The following is a 21,381-nucleotide window of genomic DNA, read 5'->3' on the forward strand; positions in this document are numbered from 1 at the left end:
CTCATGTGGGAATTGATTGTTTCAACGTTTACCTCCAGATCATTTAGTATGTTTTTATAAAAAAAAAGAAGACACACTTCATATGTTCATTTGTTTCAAAGTGGTGGGTTTATGTCGTTTTCTGTGGTTTTCTTTGAAAAGTCACAGTGCTCCAGTCTGTTTGGTATCTGTGAATGAATGAACTGTAAAGTGAAACTGACATTTTTTTAAAACAGATGCACAGTGTAAACACAACAAGCTAAATTAAAGCTGATAACAGACTGTGATTCTTGCATCTTGACTGGTCGGTTGATGCCATTCTGCTCTAAATGTACTGATCACATAGAGCGTTTCGATTTGATTTAACCTGCAGCTTCATGCGTTCAATCTAGACTGCAGGGAATCTGTTAAGCACAACTTTGGATTCATAGAGATGCGCACTGTTGTTGTAATTATAATGTACTCTCTCATAATTATAAGGAAATATTTACGAGATAATTTACATCCATGGTGCACAAACTGAAACTCTGAGAATCATCAGGATTTAAAAAATTCTTATGCATGCGAGTTAATACTTATGTTTTTAGTGTGATGTTTTCCAAAATACTATGTTAAGAGGGTGGAAAAAAAAACAACTTAAGATGTGTTTACAGTGATGGAAAACTAAATTCACTGAATGAACTACTCAGTTTTTTGCTATGGACGTCCTAACAACAATCACTGCTTTATTGTAATACTGAGAAAAAAAAAAAATCTTAAAAAGTTTCATTTCCTCTTTTAAGTCTTTAACACGTTCTGAGCTCCTGCCTAAAGGAAAAACACTTTATTGCTGCTTAGTTATAACTTATTAAGTTTAAATGATAAAATATGGAAAGCCTAAAATCTTGCATCTGTATGTTTAGTTGAGCTCAGGACTTGAAAGTCTGCTGCTCTGTCATTTAGAGGCTGAACTTTATGGCACATATTGGCACCCTTGTAAACCCCTACAGTAGACCATTTCCCAGTTTACTAGCAAGACGTTTTCCAGGAAAAGTCAACAAAACGCTGAATCTCAGCAATGAAAGAAACTTTTAAAACAACCAGCAGATGTTTCACATTAAACCTTCTGATAAGTCAGCAGATAGATTTTAAGAGACCGTGTAACTTGTTAAAATGAAACGACACTCTACAAATACTGCGACCAAGCTAATGACACAGCTACAGCTTCCAGCAGATAATTCAGCATTCATGATAAAAAAACAAAACAAAACAAAAAACAAAACTATTCAGGTCTGTTATCACACGTCATACTGACATTAGCAGCAGCATTGGCATGAAAACAGGAGTGCTAGAGATACAGATCAACATGTACTGTGAATAAGTGGTGGGATTAGATCAAATTTATACTTTAAGAACAGTTCAGACTTCAGATTTTGCAAAACTTAAATACAGTTTAATTATGTACTTAAACTATGACAAAATATTTGAAGCTGTTTTTCCGCAAAGAATTCAATAAGAAAATTAAAAAAAAGTAAAACAAAATGTAGGATGAATTGTCAATGAAATGTAAATGATGGATAAATAAAATAATTTTACTGCAGTCTTCAGCCCAAACTTTGTCAAAAGTAAATGTGGACTCACTTTGTGATTGGGATTGATGCAACAGTCAGACTCACAGTTTGACAGCTCTCTGCCTGCCGTCATCTCCCTTCAATAGAGAGTCCAGCAGCAAGCTAACTTCTGCTACCTGCTGGACTGGTCAGCATTATTTATGCGATTTTTGTTTTTGGACAATACATTCATACATACACTCTTTCTTTCACTCATCCATGCACATCACTCACTGCTAATGTTACTGCTTATCTTGCTTAATAGGTCATTAATAACACTTTAGAGTTAAAAGTCGTGCACAGTCTCCTCAGATAGGGTATAACCCACCTATTTCTTTAAAATGTATTAAACTAATAAAATTATACTGTTTTGGATGATCAGTGTAATGAGGTGAGAATGATGTTGCTATACGTGATCAAGGCAGAACGTGATATTTACGTCTAATTATAAAATCCAATAAAAAAAAAGATAAAAAATATTAAAAGTCTGTGGTTGTTTCCCGCTCAGAGCAAAATCAGTGTGGTCGATCCTTGCAGACGACTGGACGGTCAGTTTAAGCAGTGGAGGGTCCCCAAAAAAAACATTAGTTCAAGTTAAGCTGGAACGCATTTAAACCAGTGCAAGTCTGCACAGGGTGGAGGTTGCACATTTAGTTCCTCCCATCTCCAAAGGCTCCATCCACAGGTAATTTAGGTTTATAAAAATATGATTCCTGTCCATGTGTCCAAGCCAGGTGAAATTTGGTTTTACAGTCGGTGAACACATTCAGCTGTCATGAACAAGGCTCAACTGGATACCAGACGAGAAACTGGTTCTTGGTCTCAAGAATCAAGTGGAGAACAACATGTGTCATCTGGAAGTTGACACCTGGATGACTGCGAACCTTCACCAACACGTGTCACGTCACACGTACAGCTTAATCTTTTCTTCTTTGGCGAGCTGGTGAATGACATTCGTTTCAAAGTCAGCGCTGTGAACACCAGTCTTTCTGAAGGCCCCAGCATAGCGATTCTCCTCCCAGTAGTGATCCCAGTTCCCCTGCTTGTCTGCCCCATAACCAAACACAGAGACCTGAACAGAGACAGGAAGCGAAATCAGGACGCTTTGTAACACAGACTAATACGACGCGCTGTAAGAGCACTAACCACATCCTGACAGTCAGTGTCTTCACATGCACTTAAGTAACCAGGTTACAGTTGGATTTCTTAAGTAAGCTGACTTCTTAACTGTGATGTAAACTGCAAAGCTGGTTTTTGGAATCGGGGTAGGTGATTAGAGAAACCTTCAGAGCGCTTGCGATGTAAAAGGAGCACTGTAACTGTTGCTGTGTGTCTCCTTCTCCCCTAGCACTTGTGTTCTTTGGGTACCAGTTAGGAAGAAAAGTGCTATACAAGTTCAGACTATTTACATCTAATACACAGGAATGCAGGTTAGACAAGATGGGCCAACATACAGCCTACAAGTTCTCTAAGCTAAATTAATCAAAACCTTTTTAGACACAGACTCCGCCCCCTCCCACTTACCTGGTCACAGATGTGCAGAGCGAAGATGACGGCCAGCATACCAGTGGACGGATAGCGACCGTGTTGCTCGGTCCAATAGTCATGGACATATTTAAAGAACACTGGGTTCACCACCAGAACCTGCACACACATAGACACTGTTATCATAGCGATAGGTTGGTGTTTACTTGCTCAGTTTTCATATATTTTGCTGTAAAGTGTTTTTATAAGTAGCTGTAACAGTTTGACTGATATACAAATCAATCAAACAGAAATGTTAACAGGCCTGAAGTTAAATACAACTGAAAAAACAAAATCTGAAATTGAAAACAAAGCTGTATTTTCATAAATCTTTATGCTTTTATCACCTTGTGTGAGGGATAAACAGCTAAAATATTAGTTTGGTCATTAAATAAATCATTTGTCAATAGTCAGAAATAATAATTTACAAGAAATGTTTCAAACGACAAATATTCAAAAGTAAATGAACCAAACCAAACTACACAAGTGAAAAACGTGTAATTACTAATTAGAGATAAATAGTGATGGAGCACTTGTTTTACCTTGTCTTTATCAGCCTCCACTCTGTCCTTAACCTTCATGTAGGTCCTTAACACACACAAAAAGATGACAAATGGTCACAATACATAACGTAAAAATCTGTTTTTAGGTTTTGCAAATGTAAAAATCCAATATTGAAATCTGTCATTTATAGATGTATTTACACCCTAAAAATATTTCTGTACATTTCTTGTAGTTTAGGTGTATTTGTATCTGCATTTCATACATTTTGATGTGGCCGGTGGACAGCGCGCTGGTAAGCCACTCCAGGTCTTTCAGTTTAAACGGCAACAGGATGAGGCTGACTCCACGATTCACGTCTACCGCGCTCTCCGGGTACAGGAAGTGATGTGTCGTCCGGTTCCCAACGTCCTTTTCATGTCCTTTAGTCACCGCCTTGTTCATCCTGAGGAGGATGATGTAGTAGTAGAAGGTAAAGATTAGGGATAAGTTGAGGGTGTGTATGTAAACATACAGATTTATTGTCCTGTAGCATCACCAACAGTGTTTCAGCTGACGTAAAGACATTCTCACATTATGCTGAAAACTTGTTGATACAAATGTCAATTCATCTTCACCTGAATCACTGCAAGCTGGCCAGTAGCTCTAGTCCACACCCTCAAAATAATTTTCTTTCACGTATGCTAACATCAGGGTTCAAGGGTTCACATAGTTTTTCCACTAGCACTATAAGGGTTTTTATGGTTGTTCTCAAGACATGAAAGATCAGAATTTCTTTACTTTAGTCAAACTATATTTCTCTTGACTGAAGAATTAGAAGATTAGATCACATTTATGACAAATTAATGCAGAAAACCATGACATTGCAGGGTTCACATACTCTTTCTTGCCACTGTACGTACCGGATCACAAAGTCGTGGGAGTCTATCAGGATTCCACGTTTAGATTTTCGCAAGTTGCCGGAGTTGCCGACCACTGCGCATCTCCGGCAACGGGAGGGACGGCGCTTGAAGTCGATAGTGGGCGGAGAAATGACCCGGAACATGTCTGATATCACTTTCTCCATAGTCTGATCATTAGTGGCCTGTTGAAGAGCCTGTGGAGTGGAGGAACATTAATCACATTCATTTATTTACCTGTATTAAACTTCTTTTTTTTTTTTACACTTTTACACTTTTAAAGGTGAAAACTCAAAAAACATCACTTGTGTTGTGTAAGTTGCAGAAAATGAATTTTCCAGCCTGTGAAATGTAAATGAATGGTTTTCTCTATTTAACAACATCCTGCAGTGGACATTTTTCACTATATCAATTAACAATGAAAATAATCTATAAATTAAATTGTAAAATGTTTACAGTTACTGTTCATCTACTGTCCAGCATGCAGTTCTGGTTGTTTATTTTCTCAAACACAGGAAGAATTTACTGCATACTGAGGCTCAGACTGATGATGGCAGCAGCATTTCCAACCCCTCCTGTCTTTTAATTTACTAATGGCTTCTGCAGCAGGACTTAATCTATAAATGCAGAGAAAACACTCAGATGTCCATCTCTGGTTCTCAGCTCACTGCTGACAACTTTAAGATATAAATACATTAACATTTTCTGAAAACATAGATTTTCACTAAAATATCCACTGAAACTCACATTTCACATTGTTCTTTGGTTTCTAATAAATCTTCCTTCTGTGATGCTGATGATTTACTGATTGTTAGTGTTAGCATCAATTCAGTGCTGTCAGGTCTTTTCTAGTGTTCAGCCTGTAAACATTTCCTGTAACAGGCATCACACTAACAAGTAATGATTTTATACTCAGCCTGTTGTTGAAGAAAGCAAACAAATCTTATTAACCATCTTTTAAAAACTTGGTTGGTCATTTACTTTGGTGTAACTGCTAAGTATTAACATTTTTATTAGTGATATATGAAGTCTGTAAAAATTATTTGAGTATAAAAAACAAGATTTATTCACACACTATAATGATTTAATCAAGCTGTGATTCGAGCTGCCTTTTGATATTTGCAGTAAAGCTGCCATGTAAAATAACTCTTACAACCTCCAGGGAAACTTAATTTGCTTTATGTAGATTAACCTTTTGTATAAACAGTTAATTAGCTGAAGTGAATTAGATGGCGATATTAAAACAGATATATAGCTGAGACTCTTATTTTGAAGGCCACACAAGCACACAGCAGCGTGCATCAGGCCTTCACACCTTCTCAAACGAGATCAGAGGCTGAAACACTTTTTGTGAAGGCACTTTTTATTTGGATCTTACCAGCCACCATCTGAGGGCGTCAGGGTCAAAGTCATTGTTTTTTTGTCGGAGGATGGGTTGCTGTTTGGGGTCATAGCGTTTGCTGAACCAGGCTGACCCCTCCACGTCTGAAATACAAGACTCTGAACAACCGCACGACCTGAAAGAGGACAACAAAGAGGAGTCAGACGGACAGACAGCAGGGAATCATGGGATACACTTAACCCAAGACCTTCTGCGTGTTACCTCAGCTCAAACTGGGAGTCCACCGGCTCCTTCTTGGCCTCGAGCTTGGGGGCAGGGGTGAGGACAGGTGGAGGAGCTGTGGGTTCAGCCACTGCAAACACAAAAACACAGGAAGTTTTCACACTTGGTCCCTTTCAGCCTCCAAAATCCACTCAGTGATTCATCTGCAGATTCTTGCTCATATCTGAAAACTCCAAACAAACTCAGACCATCTAAAATAAATATTTTTCTTTTAGCAAAATGAATAAAAAATTAGTTTAACACCAACTGCTACTACTCCTGCAGCTGCTGCTACTATGATGGTGATGTCAGCTGCTCACCTGTCTCTCTCCAGGTGGGCCCGGCCTCGCCGGTGGATGGGGCCGAAGGCCGAGGCAGGAAAGTTCTCTCCTGGAATCTCTGACTGGCGAGTATGAGGAAGAGGAGCATGACGGCCACCACCGCAGGGTACAGCCTCTTCCTCAACAACATGGCCCGGATGGATGCCAGGTTGGCAGCGTCAGGAGGAGGGATGAGTTGCTGAGCTGTCGATCAACTTTGCAGCCTGCTACGTCAGCATAGTTCAACAATGTGACCTGTTGTCATCTGGTCATTTTGCTGTGTTGTGTTCTCTCTCCACTCAGGTTTATCTCCATGAAACCCGAGTCCTGTGCACAGCGCTGCTCTTCTACCGCTGGAGCAGGCTCTATGGGCCCCTGCATCAGACAGAAAGACACAGTTTCAATAAATAATATGCAGAATTATACCCCTATGCCAATAAAAACACCCCCTTGCAGCTACAGGCACAAATTAAAGTCCATAGTATTAAAGGATTTTCCTAAATCTACTAAAACAACCAGGTGCCCCTGAGAACTCGGAAACAGGTTTCACCTGCTTTGATCATTCCTCCTGTTAATAAAGGCCTTCATGAAATTCCTTCCTATTTAAGTGATAGACAACGAAATCCTGTCTTTCCTCTGTGTATTAACATGTACTGTATAAAAAAAAAGCTTAATGACCGTTTGGTTAATTCCCCAATGAATAAATAAGTAGAACTTAAAAAACTACAGTCCCTTATTTTAACGTGAATATCTAAGATACCACGACACCTTACAGAAAAAGAGTAATTCTGAGTAAGTGGTCATGGTCAGTGAAATGACATAATGTACAACAACAAAAGTAAAAATACAGGAAAGGGAAGGGAGAGATTTATGTTGATAAACAGCCCTGTCTGCTTCCTCCCCCTTCTCTTCCTTCCCCAACCCACCCGCCCGTCTACACGTATTCCCCTCCCGCCTCTCTGCAGCAGAACTCTCGGTTTGTGAATACCATAGGATCTGGGTTCAGTTCAGCTCCTCCAGTTTCACCTCTCGCTCTCGGAGTCAGCTGACGTCAAATGTGTGTGTTGTGCAACTAATAGCTTTAACAGTTTATTTCATAATGTTCGTTCTAACTGGTTCAACTCACACACAGTCGCACTTTCCTTCTCACAGCAGCTGCATTAAAGCTGCGGAGATTAACAGACTCTTTATTAGTAATTAAGTACAATTTTGAGGTTCTTGAATATTCCCATTTTACTGAACATACCCAAACATCTGCAGGTTAGAAATCTGTATTTAAGTTATCAAGTCGATACCAAAGTCCTGGAAAAAATGACGGTACTTGTTTTCTATGGTACTGAAGGTACTGTAATAACGTTCATGGAGAATGTGATTTTGCTGGTGTTCATTTTAAATGGTTTACATCTTGACAGTACTGTTGTTGTCTGTCAACAGCTGTACCTGTTGTGGCAAAACTCCATATATTCACAAAGGCTAACGTTAACTTGTTTAGGCTGATCGCACAACCCATAATACATACATAAAGTGGTGTGTGTGTGTGTGTGTGTGTGTGTGTGTGTGTGTGTGTGTGTGTGTGTGTGTGTGTGTGTGTGCGCACAGCAGCCTCTCTGGTTTATTCTTTGGGATATATATTAATATTCTTTCTTGTCATTTATTACATTACACTGGCAGGTGGTGCTGCCCTGGAAATGTGAAGTCACAAAAGCTGATTTTTCTTGTTTCGTATGTCTGTGTCTATGTCTATCTATATTGCCCTACTTTAAATAAAATGTCTTTATTACTTGAAGGTTATATAATATTGTTCATGCTGGAACAGAATAAAAATGTTGATGTGAAAAAAACATCAATTTAATAGAGTATACAAGTATAGAGTATAGAGTACAATTGAGAATAGTGGAATCTCTGTGGTATCGGTATCGACTATCATGGGCTGGTGAAACTTAAGTTAGAGCTTGTTTCCTGCATCTTTGCTTCTCAGAGCAGAACAAAAACATGTGCTGCAACAATCTTCATGCTGTCAGTTCCCTAATAGCTCACTAGTAAACATGTTGAGTCTTGTATCTCTTGATAATAAGAATTGATACACTACGCCTATCGTTGCTTACAAGTTTGTTTTTTTGTTTTTTTTGTGGGTTCGTAGCCACAGGAAACATTAAATGACCTGATTTTAAATTGTGGGTGTTGTGCTCAAAAGAGGTAAAAAAAAAATATCACAGTCACATCAACAACATCAGTTACTGTCGTCCACTTAATATCTGACTGGAGACAGGAGTAAAGACTTGAAGACTAACAGAACTGTGCATTTCCTGACATAAACCTGATCAGTTTCACTTCAGTTGCCTCCACATTTCTACGGCTACAAACTTTGATTTGGCAAACCGCACCATATGAGACAAGTCAGAGCAGATCCTGCTTAACATATCAACACACTCACATGAATCTGGTAAAGATATTTGTTTCTCCTCAGGATCGGCAGCGCTCTCAGGAGAAAGCAGGAAGAAGTTTCTGAGAGAAAGCTAGATTAGTATCTGTAGCGTAGGAGCATGTTAGTGCAGAACTCGACTGTGCAAACTTGTCCTGGTACAAAGGACACAGAAGCAGGTCTGAATTGAAAAGTCCAAACAGAAAACAGGGCACAATCAATCAATACCTTTGTTAAAAATTAATTCTAGGAATGAAGTCAGCTCCAGCTACAGTATTGCTGAGCTGTAAAGCTTCACTGGCTCATCATCCTTATATGCAAAGTACATTTACAAATATTTTCTTTTCAAGCAGGCACTACTGGTCCCAAAAATAACTTCTTACAAGGCTGTTATTCAATTGAGCTTAGCAAACCTTCACCCTGCGGACAGGGCTAAGGGACATTCAAGACATTCTGTTTTTGTTTTTCTGTCTCTGTCTCTTCTTGTTTCACACCGATTATTTCCAAAGCTGTTAAAATTTTTTTTGTCTAAAAGAACAAGATTCTTGTGAGACCCACAAAAGAAATAAAGAGTAAAAACGGCAGAACAAGTGCCTGGAAACGGCTAAAGACAATGTTAAAGTGGGCACACACCTAACGACTGTGAATCAGATTTAGTGATATCTATTGATTGGTCCAAGTTTGTCCAGATCTGTACCAGTTTTGGTCTCAGTGAGACAGATGGAGCCCTTACATGCAGACAGGAAACCTGGTTACTTGAGTAATAAGAGAATGTATTTACATGCACTGCAATAATCTAGTTACACACAGCAGTTTGGTATTTACTTTGTAAACATGGTTTGTTTACTTTATATTAGTACTAAAAGACTAGCTAATGGAAAAGTGAGAGGACAGAGGACACGGGAGGATGTCACCTAATTACTTTAAAAATAATCAAATCCTCTGTGGAAACTGACCTTGTAACTAGGGGCTAGTTTGTTTACTGTTCCATGGAGTAACTTTCAATATGATAACACAACGCATTTTGAAAATCAATATGCTGAAGAAAGTACACAAACCTGCTTACATGTAAAGTGCATGTAAACGCCCTGTGTCAGTCTGACCACGCTGACCGAGGGGAGAACAACGTAACACACACATAGTAACCTAATTTGTTTGTCATAGATGTGGTGACTCTATGAATACAGGGAAAATGAGCAGAGAGTTAAAATTATTCAGTGCTAATCATGTCATCGCAATTGAAAGAAATAGATGTGTAGAGAAGTTACCCAGCATGCACAGGGGCCAAAAGGTTAATGGAAATTTTAACGTCTGTATGTGTCTGCATTATTTTGTTGTGCCTTTTGATGTTTCCACACTTTCATCACAGTTAAACATTTAGATCTGACCAGTGCAGTCAGTTAAACTAATGAGTCATGTTGGTGCATGACTAATGAGGTTCTCCTAATGGACATGCAAAAAATAAAAAAAGAAAAAAGCTGAAAACATTAAGTGGAAACATTAAAATCTTACAAAAAGTGGCTTTAGTTGCATAAATTATTTTCAAAGTGCCCTCTTCAAATTTTAGTGTTCAAATGACAAATTACCACATTTAAAACTCAACTGAAACGCCATATGTTCTGACTCCATTTGTCTTTTCTCTCTTATGTCCTTCTCAAAATCTGCATTGTTTCTTTTGTTTTATGTGTTATCAAGTACATGTATAGGTAACTTAATTGATTAAATGTTATTCATCATATACCTAACAAAATGAGCCATTTCTATGTAATTTTTTCTGTGTCCTGATCATGACCCAGATAAGTAAGCTTTGGGACTTATTGCTCTGAAAACAGCTGCAGATACGTTTTATAATTTTTCCTCAATGGCTAGGACAAGCTTAATGAAAGTGGGATCCAATTCATTCCCATCGCCTCCTTCTTAACACAGCAGAGGTTTTCTCTTGCAAACAGAAAATCTCTTTATTTTTAATAGTACTTCTCAAAACACTGCAGGTGCAGAGTGCAGCAGGGTTTGGTATGTCTAGTATAATCACATGGCGTGAAAAGAGTACAGTTCATGCTGTGATATGCTTGCTTGGGTTTTCTGCCTCATGCTATCGGCAAACAGCAAAGGGACATGGCACACATAAAAGCAGGAGTGATTTATATAGATACCTGATTATAAATATGACTCATTTGAGCATGTTTCTGTTTTGTTTTGTTCAAGGGGAACATTTGCTTTTGTTTCATGCTGTAAATGACTTGTTGGTGTTATCATCTTTCTCAGTCTGTGATAAAAATGTGTGTGTTGAAGAAAATTAGAAAAAGTCCAGACTTTCAGTTTTAGTCAGACTACTAGAGTTTTATTAAACACCAGAATGCATCACTAACTGCACCAATCTGTCCTTTTATACACCCACTGTTCTGTCATGTATGGCAGATAAATCAGATGCTAAAGTGCATGTAAACACAGTTAGAGACATGGACAGTGCAGACTTAATGACTATCAGCTGAGTCAGTGTCTGTATGTTATTTTAGTGGAGGGTCGGGGTGGAGGGAGGCCTGGTATTTTTTCGTGTAATAGTCTTTGAAACATATAAATCTGTTCCTCCAACTGGACTTATCAGGGTGTGATTTCATTGTCTTATTATAGTAATGTGAATACGTCCTTAAGGTTCACATTTTGTGTGCTGAGAATATCATCAGGCAACACTCCTTCCTGTTTTTCTCCCTGACCCTTGACCTCTGTGCTGACACCAAGATGGAAGGCAGCTGTTCTGCTGACGGAGAATTAGAAGGCTGGTGTCAGTTCTCACACAGATTGTCATGCTAATGAAGATTGAAGCTTATTTTACTGTTTGTGCTGTTTACACAAGGGAAGATAAGAGTGCTGTCTGCTTCACTGCTGGCTTTTAAACATTTTAGGTCTTTTTTACTTAATATATCAATATATAGTACGAAGTCATCTTCATCTAACATATCTAGAAAGTCTCCTCCTTAGACTTAGCTGACACGTGCTTCATTGTTATTTTTACTACTTTTTCACAGCTGAGTTTGCGGTTGTGAAACATCAGCAGACGACTCATATGTTCCCAGATTTCAGGCATCACTTGTGCCCAAAACTGGTGCAGATTAAACTGGGCTCTTATGTTGCCTGTGGGGAGGCACTTTCCTAAAGACTAAAGTGAGCGAACAAAAGGCTGCTGTTTGTAGTAAATGCCACAGATGACTTTGCAGCAAAGACTGTAACATGATTTCCTGTAGCCAGCTCGATTCAACTGATATTTTCAGGCATGTGCTTAGTAAATCCCCCGTCTAGAAGCATTTGAATCATTTTTGTGATTCTGTACACTAACACAAGTTGAAAAGGACAATTCAAATGTCATTAAAGCGTAGACTTAAATTAAAATGGTTAATCACTTAACAGTTTAGGAATTACACACATTTCTTATCAATCTGACATTAAAAGGTCGAATGAGAGTGTTAAATTTGTATGTGGTAGCTAACTGGAACACTCAACATGAGGTCCAAGGAGTTGTGTAAGCAAGTGAATGAGGCCATGTGGAAAAACCTACCTCTGAAAGACTGTTCAATTATGGCAAAAACAATAATCACAATTCTTTTGTTTTATTTGACCTTTTTGAAACAACAGCTCAAAAACATCATGCTGATGAGAACTTTTGTTATTATGAGAAGTGTGAAAATATTTTCAAGGGAGGAAACTACAGTATCTAGTTACACCAAACCACTAAACAGTCAGGAAGCTGTAGATTATTACTTCTACGCTGCAGAGTGTGTCCCAATTTCCTGAGATGCATACTGTAAAAGTGAAGTGAGAAAGGGCTCAATGAAGAGTAACAGTGTGTACAACTCAAGCATGTCTGAAAAAAAGGAAGTAAGAAACAAAAAAACTGTCTCTCAAAGTCAAATGTTTTAATCAAACATCCCATTAACCCATTAACAGAAATACAATCGCTGTGGGAGAGTATTGAATTAGTTATTGTTATTGAATTAGCAAGTGAAAACACTATTTCTGGCAAGCTTAAAGCTTCCTTTTTACTCCGAGGTGGGATTGTTTTTAACCATGCTCAGTGGTTTTATGTCTTTTGCAATTAAGTCGGCTATGACACGATATCACTGTGTGTCTTTGTTTTTTGTTATAAGACATGTCACTAAAAAGTCAACGGCATCAGGTCTGTTGCGTGTGTATAACACTGGTTTAATAGGAACCAGCACTTGCTATATTACGTATATAAATACATACATACAGTATATACAGTCTGGGACTGTATAGTTTTACATTGTACGAAGTCTAAAGCATGATACTGCTTCAGATAGTAAAAAGATAAATGGTATTACCGGTTGTAGTAGAAACATGCCTTTGATGCAGTCTGCAGTGCGTCTGCACGCCACTTCACTGCAGTAGCCAAAGCATTTGCACGTGTTGCTGCTAACAGCTCATACTATGGTCTGCGAAGTGTGTGTCAATCTAACTTGATGTGCTTTTCCAGCCACGTGATTGGTTTGCGCAGTGCTATTCCGATCATCACTTTTTGAGTCAAAACATGAATGAAATTGGTTTTATTGAGAAGATATTGTTATCGTTTCATCACCTAGACCTAATTAGCACTAATAGACTTAAAATCCAGCATTACCCTTATTCAGTCTATTCAGCAGTGGGGTCATTAAAACAACTGATATTAGAAGAGAGACACTGTGCACACCTTGATATGTTTAACAACAGAGGGAAACAAAAGTATTTATATATAAAAGCTTTGGGTTTTACCTGTAAAGTAGGAAAACCAGAGTACTGTCTGCACCGTGATTGGCTGGTAGATGTAATGTTGTGATCTACCAGCAAAATGTACGTTGAATAAAAATCCACAAAGCTCTGCTCCCACTGAGGTCAAATCTGGTTTAACAGTCAGCCTAATGTGAATGTTTCATTTTCCAGCAGAAACAGGAAAGGACCAACAGGATGGAAAGTCTGTAGAACTGAAGCCTCAGTGCAACTCGGAAAGGTTTAAGACAACTTGCGGAAAATATTACACACACACACACACTACACACACTACACACACTACACACACACACACACACTACACACACACACACACTACACACACACACACTACACACACTACACACACTACACACACACACACACACTACACACACTACACACTACACACACACACACCACACACACACACACACTACACACACACACACACTACACACACACACACACACACACACACAGAACTAGTCCTGGCAGCTGGATAGTGTAGTGGTAAGATCGGTTCTCTCCATGCAGGAGACTTGGGTTTAAATCCCAGCTGTGGTCTACCTCCAGATGGGGTCCTCAGACAAGACCTCCTTATGCTTACTCCCCCTTTGCATTGTACCTTGTAAGTCGCATTGGATAAAATGACTAAATGTAAGTGTAATCCTAAAGTCAAAAGCCCAGGAAGTTGAAAAGACCAAACTGTCCTCACCACACACACACATTTTAAATAATAATAATGACATACCTTATTGATCCTATAAGGTAGCTTACTAACCGAGCTAACTGCCGCCCCAAGAGTTTGTGCCAAACTAGCCGGGAGTCGAACCTAGAATCTTCTTCTTCTTCTTCTATCCATTGCGCCACTAGCCCAGAATAATTCCAGCAACAGGAAAATGAAACATGCCCACTGTAGCTTCCTGCCACACTCCTGACTCATGGAAAGACAGACTTAATAGCATGCAGTGGCAAGAAAAAGTGAGAGATCTCTTTAGACTTGTCTTAAAACAAGGTTAGATCTTTGCGTAAGTTACAATTATGATGTAATTACTTTAAAGTGGACTTCCAGCTAAGATGACTCAAATAGTTGGGAAACGCCAGTTCATCTACCACATGCAAATAATGGAGCATGGTGCCTATGTGAAGACAACCACACACACACACGGGAAGCCACTGCTCTCCAAGAAACACAACTGCACACCTGTATCATTGCTTTTCTGCCTTCTGGGTACCCAAAGTGTTTTACAATATTGCTTCTAATGTACACAATCATACTTACACCAATGCCATTTAATGCACTGATGAACTTACAACATGATCTTTAGGCCAGAAACAGCTGGCAATCATTGGCAATGGAAACATAGGGCATAGTTGCTCAGCAGACCCCCTGTTTCAGTTTAATGACCGTTTACTAGGTTTCTTTATAACACTGAGTATTGGGACAGTACACATCATGGTACTCGTTTATCCACATAAATCGGAGCGGACTGGCCCGTTCAGAATGACCATACTTAGGAAAATACTTAGGAAATCATCCATGTAGCTGCAGCTACTGGGGGAAATTTAATAAGTGATGATGATGATGATGATGCAAGGGTGACTGAAGGTCTCTTGAATTTGCAGCAGAAAAATGATCCTACAGCTGAATGGCTTTAAACAAAGGAAAATCATTCTCAAGTCAGACCTTCCAAGTAGGGATGATGTGGACTGAGCTGAGGCAGTACTGTGAGGAATTATGGTCCAACATACATCCTGAGCACTGTGTAGCTACAAAGACACTAGTTAGAGGTTACTGCTGCCAAACCAAATTTAACCAGTTATTAAATTCAGAGGGTTCACTTATTTTCCTCCCAGAACTGGCAATGGGTAATGGCGGTACCCAATAAAGACATAAAAGATTCTATTTGTTGTGTGTTATTAATTAAAGCTACGCTTTTACCTATAATTAGATTAGATGACATTTTATGACCTATTAAACTTAAGTCATTTAAAACGGTTCAAGCACTTCTCTCGCCACTGCATATTTATTCTTGTCTGTCTGGTCACTTAATACTGAAATTATCCTTGCAGTCAAGCAGTCTGCTCTAAATATGACACAAACTTCTTCTGTCTATCTTGTTCCACTGCATTTTTCTGGGATTTAATGCTTGTTTTATTGTTTTTTTCTTCCTATGAATCGAAACTCTAAGGATAAAAAAAATGTGCTATTATAAAGATCTCTGAGAAATCTGTAATTTTGGCCTTTAGAAAGAAAACTGACCTGACTGACTGTCTCCAATGTGTTTCTGTAGTTTAGATTTAGAATGAAACCTCTATAATTACATCTGTCCAAATCCAGAGGAGGATCTTTGACTCACAGACCACACAACCTGTCTGCCTCTCCATAATTACTATGCATTATATGTTTTAGATTCCCATTTCAGATGTCTCATCAACCTAAAAATCATAAATTCCAGTCACACGGCACATCAAACAAGCACTGCAGCTACAGTTATACAGAGACAACATATAGGTCTATGTTAAATGCACATGGAGCCAAAACAGATTAAATTAATTCTTCAAATATGCTCTCATACTATCTCACAGTGATGTTTCCACTATGAATTTTTTGTTGTATTATAGCTATAAAGAACAATAAATTACATGTTTTCCGAATGCTCCTTATTGAAATCAAATTAATAAAAAAAATTATGTGCTCACTGTTGTGTGGATAAACGCTGCACCAAGAAGTTTGGCTTTCGCTTAGGGTTGGGTGATAAAAAGATGATAAAGATAGACATTTTTCTTAATACACTTGCAAACTAGACAAACTACACAACGCAAGACTTTACAATCACAGACCAAAGCATGTGCTGTTGTTCCTCTTAAAACAACCAATGTGATGACAACACAACAAAAAGAGACCTAGGAGCAGCTGTACTCTAAATATGCTTCAAACATAACACAAATGTGATGATTTGTAAAGGCGACACCCCCTGATCTGAGTACAAGTGCATTTTACCAGGACATCACCCCAAGCTGCACAGTTGTTTCTACCAGCTGGACAATAGTTACTAGAGAGGTCACTCTTAGGTAGGATAATATCGCTTACATGTTATATTATGACACCAGTCTGTCACAGGTTCGGGTACTGGTGTTTATTTGATAATATTAAGTTAAGCTATTTGCAGCTGTACATATTGCATCTTTTGGTCTGATATAGTTGAGCTCTAATGAAGTCTGCTAATTGTGCAGCATTGTTGTGATTAATAATCATTTTGCCTGGACAGTTGTTGAATCATCTATTGTTAATTGGTTGGTGTCTGTCATTTATTTTATCATTAATGTGATTTAGTGTTTACTTAATCGGGTTGTCCAATTGCTCATTTACTGATCCTTGCAACAGATTTGGTCATATCAGTGATCAAACACAGTTTTATTCAAGGCCATTATATTTCACAACTGCCAACTATCAGTTGAGGAAATGACTTCTATTTGCCTTCATAGTAGAAATTTGAATTGACAGCGTTTTAACAAAAATGTTTGACAGGTAGTATGTTCTTCAAAGAAATCTTTATATATATGAAGACAGATGTTATCTCCAGTAATGTCTGAGAAGCAGTATCACAGGAAGACTGGCAGCTGCCAACACGAGCTGTCCAATGAGTTAACGATCACAAGTCACGAAACCTCCCCACAGAGAAGACGAGTCCATTCAGACTACAGCACAATGAGAGGGCAGAACACTGTAGTTCAGGTTTTTACACAGCAGGGATCACAGCTAGAAACTTGTAGACTGAACAGTGTTGTGTAGATGTGGATGCATGGAAAGTACTTCCAGCTGAGGAACAGGCTTTGAAGAAGAACTAAATGCTGAAGGAGTTACTGTAGTGAGTGGTTAGCCCAAGGGTGAGGCCAAGACTAAGCTCTCTGTGTGGCTTAACACAGAAATGATTAGAAAGTTGTTTGAGAAACCACTGAGGTTCATTAACATAAAACTTACATGTGGCACTGTGGTAATGTTAGATAAAATTAATGTTGTCAAGCATAGTGCTGACACTACTTTCAATAGAAATCTATTAGCAAGCTATTTACTGAACAAGACAAAATTAAGCTTAACACAATCAGAATGTGCAACTATATATTTGCAAAAGGTTGTAATTCAAGTAAATAAATGTGTGTGTGTGACAAACCATTCTCTATGTATAGTTTGTACTTAGTATGTGGAGCGTTTGTGGTCATGTGAACGGCCACATGATATGTAAATGTTGTTAATTTTACTCCTGTATCACTAGACTTTTTTGTAATGACTTGTAATGACTTGCTACAAATCTACCATCTTTTTTGCCAGAAAATAAATAAATAAACAGAAAATAAATACTTTTCTTTAAGTGAATCACTAAAATCTGTGAGTGAATGTTCCCTCCTGTCCACGGGTCGCAGCATGTACATGTAGTAAAGAGTAAAATGCAAGACATTCATTTACAGTAAAATCAAAACACAGCCTCACTACAATTACAACACAGGGTACTGAAAAAACAATACTTTAATTGAATTTAGTTACATTTATACAACTTATAATAGTAGAGAGTTGTAATAGTTCATCAACTTGAATGCTTAAGTTGATCTAACTATTAAACTGCATCAAATTAAATACATTAAGTTTAATTGACTTAATTGAGTCAAGTGTAACTTTGTCTTGCATTTTCTCTAGATTTATCTGAATCTAACTTTGAGGCTACAGCAACAACAAAAACAGGTGGTGGGAAACTTTAGAGAAGGAAGAAGAAATAAGATGAGAAGGTCTCAACATGGGAGGAAACTGTGACTTTGAGAGTTCACACAACAACCTCAGTGCTTCAAAGAGTGACAGAGGATATAGATGGCTATAGACGGAGGTGCAGTTTCGTGTTTTGGTTACTTCTGCTAATAGTAAACTGTAGTATGTGCTACACTTATGCAAGGAAGTAACGGATATTGTCTAAATACCGAGTTCCGCAGTGAAACCTGGAGACACTGGGTTATGAAGTGCTGCTGTAACATGTGGTGGCTGAGGGGGGGGGCTCACTTAGAAATCATTAAAGCACCAAAGCCCCAACACACAAACTAAAAAAGAAAAGCACTATACAAGGACTAAATGTCATCAGAGGTCGCTGGAGAAAGCAGAGACAGAAAGTCTGAAGACAGTTTGTACCAAAGCCCCCACACCCCCAGCCCGACCCCGTCCTCCTCCTCCTCCATCTCCTCTTTCTTATCCGTGTCAGGCTTCTTTTTTTTTTTTTTTTCCCACACACAGACACATGAAAGTTGTTGAAAACAACAACGAACAAGCAAACAAACGTCGACAAGCGTGAAAACAAGCACGGACACAGGAGAAGGAAATAAAAGAAGAAGACCAAACGCCAGAAAACTGCACGAAGTTTGCTGGAAACTTTCCGAACTGTCCAGCCCAAGTTGCACGAACCGACACCAGTGAAACGCACAGAGACGTGAAAACGCGCAGCCGAGCGGGATTAAAGACGCACAGAGAGTCGGTAAACAGTCGGTGAAACGGCAGAAAGGTCTGCTGAGAACAAGGTGAGGAGGACTCACGTGAAAAAGCTGCTGCGGTCGGAGGATCTGTCGTATTTTCTGCGTGAGGCACCAGCAGAGCAGCGAGGGGCGCAGGATGATGTAGCAGCACGGAGAGCCCGCCCCCCGGGGGACGCCGGCTGGGTGGAGGGGGCTGAGTGCGGAGGAGTGCGGTGCTTTAAAATATATAAAACAACATTATATTTACTGACATCTTACTGTATCTGTACATATATCTTTACATTAGGACGAAGTGTGAGTGTCCACAAAAAAAAACAAAACAAAACAAAACAAAGAAGAGTGAACAGAGATGAAGAAAAAGACAATTTATCATAAAAACACATTAAACTGTCAAAAATCTGCATCATAGGGAATTAAAACCAACAGCTGGATTTAATCAGCATCACATAATAATTATGGGCACTTTTAAATGCCATTTTGTCATTTCTGTGGTTTGTTGTCTTCATATTTTAAATTCTGAGATTAAATATATGTGTGTGTGTGTGTGTGTGTGTGTGTGTGTGTGTGTGTGTGTGTGTTTGGTCCTTGTAAGTAAGGGTGTGTCTAGATATTTCCTCACATGGGCCAGAGAGGGTTTTAAAACGTGTTAAGCTCAAATTTAAAGCCACGTTTTTAGGAATTCATGAAATTAACAGCTTAAGATTAAAACGCCTGATGAACAATCGTCTTCAGTGAAAAAAATGCCAACTGCACCATGTGGAACTCCAAATAGCCATAAACATTAAACAAAAGCAGTTCTTAAACTAGTCTGCTCTTTTTTCATATATAGCTGTGACAGATGGAGAAATGACAAACTAACCACTCTCATTTTAATTTCTTCTGCTAAGTGAAGTTGCACGAGTCAACACTTTGAGTCTCATGCAGTACATTCATGACAATAACTTATTTACTTTTACACAAAACAACAGAGTGTACAAAGGAAACAGGAAACTCTACCAAAGGTGAGCTAAAGCTGATTTTTTATAATCTCATATGATAGAGAATCCACTGTGCCTTATTTTTGTAACATTTAAACTATCTTTGCACCACATTGTGCAGCTAAATATATAATTCTCTTTTAATCCTTTTAGTTTTGAGCAGTCATTCAAACCCCCAGTAAACCATTTGGGACGTCTGCTGTTTGGCTCTTCTATAGTTTTTGAGTCTGATTCACTTTCATACCATCATCTTAAATATCTGTTCTGCTTTTATTTCAGCATTCATTCATTGCTGTTCCACATTAGTTTCTGTCTTTAATTTAATAACCAAAGAGACAGAAGGTGATGGAGGAGAAAACAAGGATAAGAAAAAGAGAGAGTGACTGAACAAATATCAATATCTGCTTTTGCTCACTGGCTAAAGAGCTAAAAGAAATAAAAAGATATATGCAAAGCTTTCCTCTCTATTCTGCTATTGGACCAGAAATAAATAACTTGTTAGCTTCCCGTTTTTTGTGTTGTTGTGCCTGCTTAATGTGTGGTTGTGTTAGTGAAGTTTAAGTTGTTGATCTTGAGTCCATTGATGTCAACAGAGGTTTAGCGGTACCTCAATATTTAGTGTGGTGTAGATGTGTCTTCCTTGTTAGCTGAGATCACTGCATCTGAGTGATCAGTCTCCTCATATCTATGTCTTACGTGTTTTCTTTCTGTGTGTGTTTGCGTGTGTTTACTATGAGATCAGTTAAGGGAAATGTCTTCTTTATGTGATAAGACGTGAGGCCAGAAGAGATATAAGTATGAGAACATTCACACAGGAAATACAGAAATCATTTTTAGCACAGAAGAACATAATGGAAAACATAATGAGGTTCATCTGTCACAGTTTGTGCAGATGTTAGTGTCCTGCAGTGCATTATTGGACAGAGAGGTCATCTCTAATTAGTTAAAATGGTAATGACATCAGCAGAAGACTCACAGTAACAGGAGGGATAAAAAAAAAAAAAAACACACACAAACAAGTAAGCAATTTACCTCTTTCATGTATGAAAAATGAAAAAAGATTTAAAAATTGCTTTTCCAGATTTTTATGAAATAAAGTTTTTACTTTCATAAAAAAATGGTGTTATTTAAAATGTATTTAACTCTGTATTGGAGAGTTAAATGCAACATTGGATTAGATTTGATCTGGCAAAAAATATTTTGTCATTTCAGTTTATGCTGAATAATCAAATTTATAAAAACAGAAAAAATTTACAAACCCCATTTCAGGAAAAGTCACAACTTTTTCTGAA

General features: G+C 38.4%; 1 protein-coding gene across 3 annotated transcripts; it reads right to left on the minus strand.

Annotated features, from left to right (window-relative positions):
* Positions 1-86: 86 nt before the first annotated feature.
* st3gal8 (ST3 beta-galactoside alpha-2,3-sialyltransferase 8) lies at positions 87-19,258 on the minus strand. 3 transcript variants are annotated; one of them, XM_026347056.1, is made up of 9 exons: positions 19,173-19,258; positions 6,416-6,790; positions 6,096-6,186; positions 5,871-6,009; positions 4,496-4,689; positions 3,859-4,038; positions 3,635-3,680; positions 3,093-3,212; positions 87-2,640 (listed from the first exon to the last, which is right to left on the minus strand). In XM_026347056.1, the coding sequence occupies exons 2-9, from the start codon at positions 6,564-6,566 to the stop codon at positions 2,473-2,475; spliced, it is 1,089 nt and encodes a 362-aa protein (XP_026202841.1). In that variant the 5' UTR covers positions 6,567-6,790; positions 19,173-19,258; the 3' UTR covers positions 87-2,472. The 3 variants fall into 3 exon arrangements, with proteins under 3 accessions (XP_026202841.1, XP_026202843.1, XP_026202842.1); XM_026347058.1 differs by lacking the exon at positions 19,173-19,258 and adding an exon at positions 14,350-14,370; XM_026347057.1 differs by lacking the exon at positions 19,173-19,258 and adding an exon at positions 8,850-8,980.
* Between the last annotated feature and the right edge of the window lie 2,123 nt (positions 19,259-21,381).

The sequence above is a fragment of the Anabas testudineus genome, chromosome 5 (assembly GCF_900324465.2).
Source record: "Anabas testudineus chromosome 5, fAnaTes1.2, whole genome shotgun sequence".
In the NCBI taxonomy this organism is placed as follows: Eukaryota; Metazoa; Chordata; class Actinopteri; order Anabantiformes; family Anabantidae; genus Anabas; species Anabas testudineus.